The 13,829-nt window shown below is 35.5% G+C and overlaps 2 protein-coding genes and 1 long non-coding RNA gene across 3 annotated transcripts; 1 reads left to right on the forward strand and 2 right to left on the reverse strand.

The window, feature by feature from the left end:
- The first annotated feature begins 227 nt into the window (after positions 1–227).
- Positions 228–7,523, forward strand: LOC149632607 (RING finger protein 17-like). The gene is made up of 9 exons (XM_089850980.1): positions 228–274; positions 349–406; positions 1,062–1,194; positions 1,264–1,385; positions 1,452–1,551; positions 1,638–1,870; positions 1,932–1,992; positions 2,056–2,173; positions 7,372–7,523. The coding sequence occupies exons 1-9, from the start codon at positions 228–230 to the stop codon at positions 7,418–7,420; spliced, it is 921 nt and encodes a 306-aa protein (XP_089707106.1). The 3' UTR covers positions 7,421–7,523.
- A 4,175-nt stretch (positions 7,524–11,698) lies between these two features.
- On the reverse strand, positions 11,699–12,830 carry LOC149632608 (uncharacterized). Its single transcript, XR_016373564.1, has 3 exons — positions 12,694–12,830; positions 12,480–12,622; positions 11,699–12,397 (listed from the first exon to the last, which is right to left on the reverse strand). It is a non-coding gene; the product is annotated as an uncharacterized LOC149632608 (long non-coding RNA).
- A 5-nt stretch (positions 12,831–12,835) lies between these two features.
- Positions 12,836–13,829, reverse strand: LOC149632609 (uncharacterized). Its single transcript, XM_089850981.1, has 3 exons — positions 13,370–13,829; positions 12,986–13,304; positions 12,836–12,926 (listed from the first exon to the last, which is right to left on the reverse strand). Exons 1-3 carry the CDS (start codon positions 13,407–13,409, stop codon positions 12,836–12,838), a joined length of 450 nt encoding a protein of 149 aa, XP_089707107.1. The 5' UTR covers positions 13,410–13,829.

A 13,829-nucleotide genomic window follows, 5' to 3' on the forward strand; every position in this document is an offset into this window, starting at 1 on the left:
TCTCAGAACACTTACCTCACGAACTAGCCCTTTGAAAACGACGTGAAATTTCAAATACCCATCCCAAGAAAGCACATATTTCGCAGCCTCGCAAAACAAATCGGGCTCATAATCGTCCATTCTAAAAACTTCGATAAAACACTGTCAATATATAAAACAATCCCATTTTAATAAAAGCAATCCTAGTATGATAATATAAGGAAATAAGCCAGCTTAGGATTCACTGTATGATTAAAAAGGAAAAAATAAGAAACTGTTTCGATGAAAATGACCTGTAAATCCGGACTGAAGAAATGCACAAGTACCATTTGGATGCCGTTTTATTGGACGCGTTAAATCGCTCTATAGTTATATTTGGAAAGCTCTGGTGGAACAGTACGAACAATTTTTCTTGTACCTGAATGAGGTTAAACGTGTTTATGAAAATATAAAAGTACAAGTTTTCTTGGTTTAACTAATTTTTATTTTGAGAAGTTTGGTCCTCTCTCTAAAGGTTGCTACAAGATTGTGATTATTTGTACACAGAAAAAAAAGAGTTTTTCGGAGAGAAATTTTAGTTCATTCCCCCATGTTCGAGAGGTTATTTTCATGCCCCTTCAAAGGCCATGCTCTTTATAGCGGTCAGTGACGCTGTGGGTTTTCTGGGGCTTGGATGGAACGTTTTGGGAAAGGTTGTACCAGTTTGAATTCAAAGGATGGGGCAGGGCCAGATTATTTACTATTGAAAGGATTTATTTTTCATGGAGCCATGACCTGCTAAATTTCTAAAGTTGACCCGTGAAGGCCCGATTTTAACAAACATTATTTGAGTTTTTTCTCGTGTTTGTTGTCATGGTTGGTTTTATAATCTGACCCTTGACCTTATTGTTAATTTAAAAGGTTGGGTTTTCTGCTCATTTTTGTACACACAGAGAAGGAATTTCAAAAGAAAATGTAATTTACATAAAGTAGGATCATGGTAGAATAGTTTATAATTTTTGCTCTTAAATTAAAGTTTTAGCTTTTAGCACAATTTTTAGTTGACGAATTTCAAGAATTTTCTGAAATGAGTGTTGTTTCAGGTTTTGGAAAAAGTGGGGGATAAGTTAGAAGTTGATTTACTATCAAACGAGGGTCCAGTGTCGATTCGGGAATCTTTGATCTTCCTGGACTTGGCATGTTTTCCGATAAATCAACCCCTTAAAAGCTTCAAAGGTTAAAATCATAGTTTCTTAGCGTTTTAAGTATCTTAAAGTGATGCGTAATATTAATTTGATTCGACAGAACTAACGAAGCTTCGTTCAAGCGCTTACGATTATATTCCGGGTGATGTTCTTAAAGTTGATTCGTTGATTCCAGTAAAAGTCTCGTTTGCCGAGAGTCCGAATCGATTTTTTATTCAAGTTGTTAGATTTAATTATAATCGGGAAAGTTTTCACTAAATGTATTTAACGTTTAAATGATAATTTCAGGTTGGTTGTTATAAGTTAAAGAAACTTCAAAATGAAATGAAAACATTTTTTGACTCGAATTTTGAAGACATTGAGCAAAATTTTAACATTCCTCTTGTCAGTAAGTCACGTGTCCGTTGTCGAATTTTTTTTTGTTCTTTCAGTAATGAAATTCGTGGAATTTTCCATGAATCAATTACTTTTCAGATCACCCTTACGCCGCCTTATTGAATGATGGTGAATATCATCGTGTACTTGTTAAGGAGATTCGTGGTAATCGCGCGGTTTACGTCAAAGACGTCGATTTCGGTGAAGAATTCGCCATTGTTTATGACAAATTGAGGAAAATTCCTGGAGAATTCCTAACATTGCCCATGCAAGCTTACACTTGTAGTTTAGCCGATGTTACTCCATTGGAGCATGGGGAGTGGAGTGATGAAGTAAGGTTACTGTTAAATAAAAGTAATTAAACGATAACTCGTAATTAAAACATTTTTTTAGGCTATTGAATACTTCAGAAATATTATCGAAACAACCCAATTATTTCAAATGAAAATTCACAGTAATTACATAATTTTTATTTATTTAAATTGTTCATTAGGTTTAATTGGTTTTTTTTCCTCAGGAGCGGTTACCGATTACGGTTACGTTGTTTCTCTCTACATCGACTCAAAACACGATTTCTTTCAGTGTTTAAATAGTGTAATGGTAGATAAAGGTTTCGCCATTAGCATTGGACCAAAGTAAGTTAGTTTATTGTTACGTAACATTTGTAAACAGCTTTGTTCGTAAAATTCGATAAATACCGCTTCTGTAGTTCGTCAGTTACTGAAGTGGTTATTAGACCTTCCAAATGAAATCATTCTTAAAATTATGCACAATTTATCGGCCGACAATATTATTAATTTGTCGTTGACTTGTCAGCGAATTAGAACCATTTGTGATTTACCAGATGTTTGGAAGTCCAAATGTAAAAATGGTACTGTATTCAGCTATCATGCTTATAGTAGACTTGCTTTGAAACAAAAAAAAACACTTAACATCATTTTAGATTTCAAAATTAACGTTTCAAGTGAAAATAGCTTCACTACAAAAGAATTGTATCTTAAATGTAGGGTATATAATTAATGACACATTAGTTATATACTATTTAAAATTTCACCTAATTTCACATGTAGTATTTCATCCTTATGGAAATTTAATTTGTTTATGGCAAAATAGAATCACGCCTTATGGAGGCCTTCTACAAGTTAAGGTTAATTATAAAAAGAAAATTGTAAATTAAAATGATTTCATTTAAATTATGTGTTAATTAATTTTAGTATGAAAATGGAGCACTTCATGGTGCTTTGCCTTTTGTTAACGCGGGTTTAACGTGGCTTTGCCTGTCCATGGGTTAGGTGGTCTGAGGTTGCACCTTGCGAGCCTAAGAACTCGCGTCGCTACCGGCCATTGAAATGACAGTTAGAAAGACGTCAGAATTACGAGTCTTGACGGAAAGTGTTGAAGTCCAGCCCACAAAACCCGCATAGAAATTAATAAGGGATATATGGGGAGCACAATGATTCCAATTAGCTGTATGCATTCCTTAGAGATGTGAAATTACCGTAATTTTTAAAAATGGTAATTTATAGGGTAAATTACCAAAAAATTACCGATCAAAGTCCCTGACCCCCTTCCCCGGGATGGGGGTATGGAAGAAGAGGCGGGTAAAAAGGAATTACGTGTTTTTTCCCGTCCCCGTCAGCAAATGAGAAACGTCATCAATACGTAGTTTAAGTGAGCCAATAAGATAATTTAAAATCTTCGTTACGTGTTGGAGGGAGGGGCTCTATACTGGGCTATGAGTCGGACTGAAGTAAATACTAACCGTTCTCCATTCCTACTTCTAAAATTAAATCTATCCATGATAAAAACTACAAACTGAGCGATTAACATAGTCTAGAAGAAACTAAATGGGCTTTACATACCGTTATTAAATTGTATATTTTACAATCCTTGGACATGAGAGTCAAAACTTTTGGATTTGCAATCAAATCTTCGATAGTGTTAAATTTTTCAGACTTGCCAGTCATAAGTGTATCAGTTAAATTTCCTGACCACGCAAACGCCAGCAACAACGTCCCGAAAATCCAAAATGAGCGCAGCCATTTCTTCACTTCACGTTTATGGCAAAATAGAATCACGCCTTATGGAGGCCTTCTACAAGTTAAGGTTAATTTTAAAAAGAAAATTGTAAATTAAAATGATTTCATTTAAATTATGTATTAATTAATTTTAGTATGAAAATGGAGCACTTCATGGTATTCAAGTAGAATTTTCGCCAAATTCGAGTGACTCGTTAAGCCTCGGCCATAGTAAACTCAAGAAGTCAGGTACCAAACAAAATCAGCATTCAGCTGGATAGCAGACGAACCTTCGAAGAAAATAGTTTCTTGTATTCATCCGCGGTTTCCCGCCAAAAAAGCGGATAATCAGTGGCGCGAAAAAACCGATAAAGTGACGTCTCGCGAAATAGCTAAGAATACGTACTTCCCCTATTTTCTTCTGATGATATGGAGAGAGTATAGGGTTTTATTGAAGGGAGCCAGACAAACACTATTACCATAGGAGTAGCAGCCATTTCTCTACTTAGAGGCATGATAAACTTATGAAAATGGCTATATTTCCTATGATGGTACATGTTAATATAGGTGCTTAATCATCTTGTAATATACCTATAAAAGTAAGCTTTTTTGAATTTGTATTAATCTTGCATTTTTAGTCAAATAGTTTGCTATCAAAACCAGTGTTATTCCTATTTTCTAATGATTTTCTAATAATGATTGCGTATTTCAACTGTTATTGTATATCAGTATTTTTGCAAGTACGAAAAACTATCTTTTTCAGTCAATCCTATACAAATCTTTAGTTTAGTAACTAGCCTTATATTTGTACCGAAACGTATCGTAACCACTGTAACTTTTAAGTCATATTAAAAGTAATGTAATATTGCTTTACTTTCTATCAACGTACATGCATAATAATCATGCTTAATCATCTCGCAGACAGTTGCAGTTATTATTGCACTTATAAAAGTACGCTTTTCTGTATATATTTTGTATTTTAACTTAAATTATTGTACTTCAAATCGTATCAAAGCTAGTGTAAATCAAATTTTCTAATGATGTTTTATAATAATATTTGTTCATTTTAACCAATTATAGCTTATTGATCTGCTACAAAATTGTGTAAAAACTGCCGTAATTTACTTTTATGATACCAAAATGTACTATTGTTCTAACCCAGTAACTCGTTTACTAACCAATGCAATATTTGCGTAGACCTTACTGTAGAACCGCATCGTAGCTTAATTTGTACCTTTTTCAATAAACTACCTAAACCTTATCTCAATTAAATGACCACACTGTGTCTTCAGTATAAAAATAACATAAACATATATAGAGAGACCTCAAAATCATATACAGTATAGCATTACTGGAAGGGCGGGTATAGAAAGAGTCTACAGAACCCTAATTGTACACAATATCCTAAAGATATACCAAAATAACACCACTAGAGTAAAAGGACATTGAATGCCTTCAACACCAATAAGTGGCGTGACGTCATACCAATACACTAAAATATAAATTCAAATTTCGCGCCATCACCGTCATGTGATATGTGACGGCATCAACCCCCCCGCCATGCTGCCCCCCTCTGACACGCCACCACCTAGGGAGAAGAACGAAAAGGGGGAAGTAACTAAAGGGGTGGGGGTATTGCTGGCGTATTACTCTCTGAAGTTTTTCACCAAACCCTAGTAAAATTCACGCCATTTTGTTTTTTGAGGAGTAGAGGTCTCCAGTTACCGATATGGGGAGAAAATCTGACTAAATTATAAAAGTGAGTTAAATTTCATTATTAATTTTAGCTTCACTAAAGATTCATAAACGATCTATCAACTTAGTGTTTGTAAATATCACTCTGGTATTGTTTATAAAGTCTGTTTAACATTAAGCCTTGGCTAAAAAATCTCCCGAACCATTACAGAGGAATTTTTCTTTACGAGACATTTGGCGATAAATTGCGGTCGGTAGACGCGTGAGGGCGCGTGCTACCAGGTTCTACGCATTGCCTTTTGTTAACGCGGGTTTAACGTGGCTTTGCCTGTCCATGGGTTAGGTGGTCTGAGGTTGCACCTTGCGAGCCTAAGAACTCGCGTCGCTACCGGCCATTGAAATGACAGTTAGAAAGACGTCAGAATTACGAGTCATGACGGAAAGTGTTGAAGTCCAGCCCACAAAACCCGCATAGAAATTAATAAGGGATATATGGGGAGCACAATGATTCCAATAAGCTGTATGCATTCCTTAGAGATGTGAAATTACCGTAATTTTTAAAAATGGTAATTTATCGGGTAAATTACCAAAAAATTACCGATCAAAGTCCCTGACCCCCTTCCCCGGGATGGGGGTATGGAAGAAGAGGCGGGTAAAAAGGAATTACGTGTTTTTTCCCGTCCCCGTCAGCAAATGAGAAACGTCATCAATACGTAGTTTAAGTGAGCCAATAAGATAATTTAAAATCTTCGTTACGTGTTGGAGGGAGGGGCTCTATACTGGGCTATGAGTCGGACTGAAGTAAATACTAACCGTTCTCCATTCCTACTTCTAAAATTAAATCTATCCATGATAAAAACTACAAACTGAGCGATTAACATAGTCTAGAAGAAACTAAATGGGCTTTACATACCGTTATTAAATTGTATATTTTACAATCCTTGGACATGAGAGTCAAAACTTTTGGATTTGCAATCAAATCTTCGATAGTGTTAAATTTTTCAGACTTGCCAGTCATAAGTGTATCAGTTAAATTTCCTGACCACGCAAACGCCAGCAACAACGTCCCGAAAATCCAAAATGAGCGCAGCCATTTCTTCACTTCACGTTTATGGCAAAATAGAATCACGCCTTATGGAGGCCTTCTACAAGTTAAGGTTAATTATAAAAATAAAATTGTAAATTAAAATGATTTCATTTAAATTATGTGTTAATTAATTTTAGTATGAAAATGGAGCACTTCATGGTGATGAACTTCATGCACCACACCCTTTAAACATTTCCAAAAATCTTAGAGTCAAAAATTTATTTAAAATTGGTTTTAATGAGTCCAAAACAAATAAGACATGCTTGGACTGTGATTGCCCATTTCACAAAGCTCTAATTACAATTGTAATCACACTTATTAATTAGTTACTTTTTCATAATTAATTTAATGTTATACATTTAGAAAGACAAAAACGGATTTAATTTTGAATGCACTGATTTAATGAAGCACAGAGAAGGAATTTCAAAAGAAAATGTAATTTACATAAAGTAGGATCATGGTAGAATAGTTTATAATTTTTGCTCTTAAAATTTTAGCTTTTAGCACAATTTTTAGTTGACGAATTTCAAGAATTTTCTGTTGAAAATTTTATTTACGCTTCTTTGAAAAGTCAACTCAAATTGAAATTTGACGTAATTTACAAATATGGGTAAGTCTTAACAGATGGCGCCACTGGGTTTGCCTTGTTTTGCACCCAGGGCCTTGCCAGTCCCTTTAAGCCTTTGCTTGAATTTCAATGGTCTGCAATTCAAATTTTTGGACAGTCTCTCATATGAATTTCAACGAATTATTTGGCCAATGAGTGAAAAAAACTATCCTATCAAACCAGGGATATTTAAAGGGGAATATGGCGCTCACGGACTTGAATTAATAATGCTTAACTACGAAGATAGTCGAGCTAGAGCTACAGCAACCAAAATAACAGTGATCATTTAACTAACATAAAAATAAATTTATTGAAAATGATTGATTTTGAAATACTTTAAGGGAGATCCAAATATTCCGGCCAATCAACTGACATTTCACGCTAATTTAAACTTTCCCATTTTGGGATTAACTTTACGTGATCAAGAAACAATTGCGTCATTAGAGAGCATTCCAGTTATGAAGAAAACATATAAAGATGATAGAATATCTGAACCTCAGCCATTTCGATTGCCTGATAATTGTTTTCAACTAATAACCATGTACACTTACTAGATCAGCCGGATCAAAGAGGAAAAACAAGGTTTCTGGTCAGTTAAGTTCATCCTAAAATGTACAATATTTAATAATATATTATTTTCAACATTTTAGAATGTAATGGCAGTGAATCAAGCTATCAACAAAGTCGTTTGGGAAATTTACTGCTTCGTTCTTCAAAGAGACGAACTAAAACGTCTAAAAGTGGTCGTCTATCTGCCGCCATGGATAATAACAATACGCGAGAGGTAAAATCGGAGAACAACCTAGACGTTAATGGTCTTAAGGCACAGGGATATTACAATTATTTTGTGTTTTACCGAATTCTTTCTCTTTCAAACGCTTCTGGCCATAAGTTCATGTTAGCAACTTATAACATGCGAAAATTATGCGTCGGCATAAGTCTATGCAAAAACGGATTTATGTACTAAGAACGTCGGATCGTAGCTTTAGCCTCTAGTACCATCCTCGCATACTTTATTGAGAAACTTCGTCTGCTTATATTTTGACTCCACCCACAAATTCGATCTCTAGAAGTAGCTATGTACAGAATTTGTGGGTGGAGTCAAAATATAAGCAGACGAAGTTTCTTAATAAAGTATGCGAGGATGGGTAGTGAATTTGCTACCTTCAACGTTCTCCTTACATAAATCCGTTTTTGGTCTATGTCATAAACTAAAACTTTTTGTACGTGTATTAATTGAGCGTTAAGTACGTAATGTTAGAAATTTATAAGAAGCGATAAGTGTGCATCGGCATAAGTCTATGTTGTAAACTCATCGAGGGGATAATCACTAAAACTATCTATTCTTCGATTCGCCGGAATATTACAATTTCAGCATAAGTAAATTTATACGGGTAAAAATTTTACCACTGTTTAGGGTAGGGCATCGAGGGGCTATTCACTCTGATTTTATGCACGGTAAATCATTTAAGAATTGCAAAAGATAGCGCTATTCACTCATTAGGGTAAGGTATAGAGGGGTTATCCACTCATTAGGGTAGGGTATAGAGGGGCTATTCACTCGTACGATGTGGCTACTATTTCGAGCCCTTGGGTCGTTTTGTTAACCTTTCTGGTACCACTGTTCCGGTAAAGTGACTAGTCACATCGATACAATGTAGCTAAAAAGATACCAATAGACCTATGGACATAGTCGTCATAGAACGCGTCAAAACAATCCTCACCCGCTCGGAGCCTCAAATAATCTAGAGCCCACTCAGCTCAGCATGGACCGCTTGTTATTACTCTACGATGAACATCTACGATGTGGGTCTTAGTTTAGCCTGCCCTGTGGCTCTTGTTGTTGTTGTTGGCGGCGGCGTCGTAGTAGTAGTGAAAAAGCACCGCATTTTGCTGTATAAAATTTTTCGTTCGTCATTGAAGGAAGAAAATTGTGGTGAGATGATATTTTCCGTTCGTTTATTTTAAAAGGACGGGGATTATAATAGTAAGTTTAAGCATTGCATTTAATTGTACTAGTAAGGTTAAGAAATAGGGCTTGTTTTTTACGTTGGCTCGATACATTTAAAGCAAAGCGCGGGTCCAGTGGATCCCCTACAAGGCGACTTTCCTCCTGTACTCCCGTTTTGGCTTGGCAAAGCCTAGTGGGCGGGATTTATATGGGCACTTATAAATCCCGCCCACAAATGCCTCCTGCCTTCGCCAAGCCAAAACTGGAGTTCGTAAGGAAAGTCAACTTGTAGGGGATCCACCGGACCCGCGCTTTGCTTTAAAGCGAGAGAGTGGATTATGGTAGTGCCTTAGTTTAAATGGAAGGTTTAATACTCCCATTAAGACTCCTGTCACCCGTCGACAGTAAATAAGGGTTTCACGCTTTCAATCCCGCTCCCCTATTTCAAAATTCAAAGAAATCGAGGGATATTTTGAAAAGCAAAAGCAAGTATATACAGACGTTATATTTGGAATGGTTTTAAGGTAGTGTTTATTATTAGAAGTTACGTCTATTTCTCCATAAATCGAGAAGAGTTTTAAAAGATGGTTCTAGCTTGGGGCCCCAGATATTAGAATTATAACGTAAGTAAATTTATTGAAGTAAAGATTTAGGGTTATATTTTTTTTGTTAGGGCATAGAGGCATTTTCTGTACTTCTTATAAGGGGTATTTACGTGTATTTCGTTTCACCGCACTGTTGAAGTAGTGGGGCTACTCACTCACGTTTTCCGTTCGTGTCACACTATTATAAATATAACAGTTGTGACGCCCAAGTTTCGTACTTCATGGTTCAATGATTTACTTTTGATAGTACGAAATTCCTATCGTAAAAGATCGCTGACATCGCCCTGCCACGAGAGAGGACAAAGGTCGAGGCTTCTAGCTTTAGCCCCCCCCCGTTAAAAATACCTACGGTCCTCTCCTAAAAACTTTCCATAATGAAAGGGATGATTCCCCTTTCAAAGATAAAAACCCTTTTGAGCCCCCAAAAGAAAGAGCCCAGAAAGGGCAGATTCTCTTTACCCGCGGAACCAGGAGGTTCTGTGAAAAGATGTTTCTCGCATTATTAAACTTCATGATGTAAATAAAGTTATACTTTTTCTAATGCTAACTAAAGTTGAAGTTATTTTGTGCGCGACCGGCTTAACCGTCCCCAAACTCCAAAGCCCCAAATTCCGCGCTACAAAATTGGTAGAGGCGCCTACAACACACTATTTTACAGAAAATGCTTATATTTAAGTTAATTACCGATCAAATTAATTCAAACTACCTACATCTACTAAGAATATTACGCTCTATAATATAAACAAGTTTAAAAATTAATTCCTATCAAATATACTTGGATTTAAGGGTGCATACAGATTTTGTACTCGGGAAAAGACGACTTACAGGAGGCACTATCTTACAGAAAGTGCGATTATTTAAGTTAATTACGGGTCAAATTAATTCAAATTTGCTATAAATAATCAGAAACGTGTTTGGTTTAATATACACTACTTAAATAGTGAATAACTAGCTATTATCTCACTTAAATTCAGGTTGCCTACAACACACTATTTTACAGAAAATGCGATTATTTAAGTTAATTACGGGTCAAATTAATTCAAATTTACTATACATAATCAGAAACGTGTTTGGTTTAATATTCACTACTTAAATAGTGAGATAATAGTTGTGTTAATTCTTTTGTTATTTAATAATTTAATGGTTCAAAACGGAAGAGTGCTGTTCTTTTAAATTGATAAAATAACATCAAAACCATTAACAAACTCAGAAAAATTATTACGTAAAAGTATATGTACCAACTAAGATTGAATTCCATCCAAAATGAAGTTAAATGAAAGCGTTTTGGTAAAATAGTGTCTTGTAGGCACCCAGGTTATGTAAAATTCAAAAGTTGTAGGCACCCAGGTTATGTAAAATTCAAAAGTTGTAGGCACCTTATATTTGAGAATAATTGCTCAGAATTAACTTTAAATCGCGTTTACATTAATCAGCGCAATCATAAATGTATATGTACCAACTTAGATTGAATTCCATCCAAAATTAAGTTAAATGAAAGCGTTCTGATAAAATAGTGTCTTGTAGGCACCCAGGTTATGTAAAATTCAAAAGTTGTAGACACCCAGGTTATGTAAAATTCAAAAGTTGTAGACACCCAGGTTATGTAAAATTCAAAAGTTGTAGACACCCAGGTTATGTAAAATTCAAAAGTTGTAGACACCCAGGTTATGTAAAATTCAAAAGTTGTAGACACCCAGGTTATGTAAAATTCAAAAGTTGTAGACACCCAGGTTATGTAAAATTCAAAAGTTGTAGACACCCAGGTTATGTAAAATTCAAAAGTTGTAGACACCCAGGTTATGTAAAATTCAAAACTTGTAGACACCCAGGTTATGTAAAATTCAAAAGTTGTAGACACCCAGGTTATGTAAAATTCAAAAGTTGTAGACACCCAGGTTATGTAAAATTCAAAAGTTGTAGACACCCAGGTTATGTAAAATTCAAAACTTGTAGGCACCTTATATTTGAGAATAATTGCTCAGAATTAACTTTAAATCGCGTTTACATTAATCAGCGCAATCATAAATGTATATGTACCAACTTAGATTGAATTCCATCCAAATTAAGTGAAATGAAAGCGTTTTGGTAAAATAGTGTCTTGTAGGCACGCAGGTTATGTAAAATTCAAAAGCTGTAGACACCCAGCACGTTTCTGATTATGTATAGTAAATTTGAATTAATTTGACCCGTAATTAACTTCAATAATCGCATTTTCTGTAAAATAGTGCCTCCTGTAAGTCATCTTTTCCCGAGTACAAAATCTGTATGCACCTTTAAATTTACGTATATTTGATAGAAATTAATTTTTAAACGCGTTTATATTATAGAGCGTAATATTCTTAGTAGATGTAGGTAATTTGAATTAATTTTATCGGTAATTAACTTATATATAAGCATTTTCTGTAAAATAGTGTGTTGTAGACACCCTGAATTTAAGTGAGATAATAGTTTTAGCACCCTTAAATTTAAGTAAATTAGTTCGGAATTAAGTTTTAAAATGGTTTATAATATAGATCATAGCTTACTTATTATATATATGCTATTTTGAACCAGTTTCACCGTTAATTAACTTAATTATAAGTCTTTTTCTATAAAACTACTGCTATAGTAGTTTTCCTACCGAGGGCACTTGTAGGCACTTTCTGTAATTCTGTAAAAAAGTGGCGGCCCTACACGGCCGTAAAAAAAATTATTTTAGAACAGTTAACGGTAGAGGGGCTATTCACTCTAATTTTCTGTAAGCCTTTTTAGTACGGTACGATATAGCTACTATTACTAGCCCATCCCATGGGTCGTCTTGATCTTCTTCTACACACCAGGTTAAACAACATGGCTAAATGTATTTGAGAATGCACGTTGACTGCAGTCGACAATAAAAGCACATGGTCAATTCCCACTGCGAAAAAAAAAATTAGGGTCCAACTGAAATTTACTAGAAAAAATAGCAGCAAAAGTCAATACGTGAATAATTATCTTACCAATTAAATCTCCGAGAAAAATACACCGATATCAATAACATCGATGAAATTGAACATATTTTCGCATTTAGTTTGTACTGTTGAGAGCTTCGAGGCAAATGGGGACCCAGTATTAAGATAAGTAATCAAGGTTGGAGCGCGTCCTATATCATAAAATCGAAATTAAGTCAATTAAAGGCAAAATAAAATTTTAATAATAATACAGTATACATACAAGAAATCATTTTCTCGAAGCATAAGTTCAAAAAATGTGTTCCGTAAGTTTGCCACTGGTTACTGAGAGCTTATTACGAAGTGAAGTAGATGAAACGTCATAAATTCTCCTAAAGCGACGATTGGTGAGGCGCTGTCAAAGGCTAAGTAAAGAGTAAATAGGATGATGAACGGCAAAAGCGAGTGTAGTCAATTCTCGCTTGTCGTTCTCGAACTAGCTCGAGCTGTAAGTCTCTAGCATTACGAAGCATACGTATAGTGTCATACTTCTGGAAAATATCTTATAAACTTACGCTCTAACCAAAAGCAACGCTTTGGTCATTTCTAAATTAACAGCGACCCTGTTTGAAATTATCCACGAGATGATAGGGAGGATATTGAGGAGAGTAAAAAGCTCTACGCAGAAAATGGGTAAAGATTTTTGGGGTGTGGCGCACTCTTGTAAGCGAAGCTTCTGGGCTTCCTCATTCTGGCGTTGGAGAAATTTTCGCCATGTTGGAAAATGGTGCCAAAAATGAAGAAAAATTTCAATAACTGTGCTTCTACTTGCCCGATCCACAAGTCTCGCAACCTCTTGTCCAATGTGCACCGCCGCCAAGAGAAAGGACGCGACTTTAAATAAATTTCTCGTGGATTGGAATTAATTAAAAACAAAGAGATTTAGCAAGCTTGCTTACGGTTTATTAAGTTTTGCCGCTCTTTAGAGCTGAAAAACATATTGTTCCGACCTCTGTTGGCTGGACGGCTGGCTGGATATGTTGTGACTGGAAATGTTGTGACCTGATGAATTTTGTCATAAATGAATATTTCGAATTTTAACTTTCCCACGAATTTTCAACTCGAAATTCACCCGTAGTTCACGTTACACCTCATAGGTGGCGTAACGTATTTTATTTAAATTGAAATTATTTTCCTGTCGGTGCCGGAAGGCGAACCTGCGACGTCCCGATCCATACTATGACGCCAGTGAAGACGCCAGACAATCTACCAATCGACCCACGCCCGCTTAGAATATACAGCGAGTTAAGTTAGAGTCTAGAGAAGAGAGAGGTAGAAGAATGTGGATCCACCATCTTCCCGACGCGCGAAAACCAGCTGCAACTGGATTTTGTAAGTGCAGTGGGAGAGGAGAGAGAG

This window comes from Phalangium opilio, unplaced genomic scaffold (genome assembly GCF_054372755.1).
Source record: "Phalangium opilio isolate 3A_F unplaced genomic scaffold, DU_Popi_V2 ptg000098l_1, whole genome shotgun sequence".
Lineage (NCBI taxonomy): Eukaryota > Metazoa > Arthropoda > Arachnida > Opiliones > Phalangiidae > Phalangium > Phalangium opilio.

What these genes read in the sequence shown, in the direction of transcription:
- LOC149632609 (XM_089850981.1), bottom strand. Translation starts at nt 13,409, where the DNA reads ATGTTTTTCAGCTCTAAAGAGCGGCAAAACTTAATAAACC. An exon ending in GCGGCAAAACTTAATAAACC is followed by an intron (nt 13,305 to 13,369) that starts GTAAGCAAGCTT and finishes ATTTATTTAAAG; the next exon opens with TCGCGTCCTTTCTCTTGGCG. An exon ending in GCGTTGCTTTTGGTTAGAGC is followed by an intron (nt 12,927 to 12,985) that starts GTAAGTTTATAA and finishes TCGTAATGCTAG; the next exon opens with AGACTTACAGCTCGAGCTAG.
- LOC149632607 (XM_089850980.1), top strand. Translation starts at nt 228, where the DNA reads ATGATTAAAAAGGAAAAAATAAGAAACTGTTTCGATGAAAATGACCT. An exon ending in TTTTCTTGTACCTGAATGAG is followed by an intron (nt 407 to 1,061) that starts GTTAAACGTGTT and finishes GTGTTGTTTCAG; the next exon opens with GTTTTGGAAAAAGTGGGGGA. An exon ending in TTTTAACATTCCTCTTGTCA is followed by an intron (nt 1,552 to 1,637) that starts GTAAGTCACGTG and finishes ATTACTTTTCAG; the next exon opens with ATCACCCTTACGCCGCCTTA.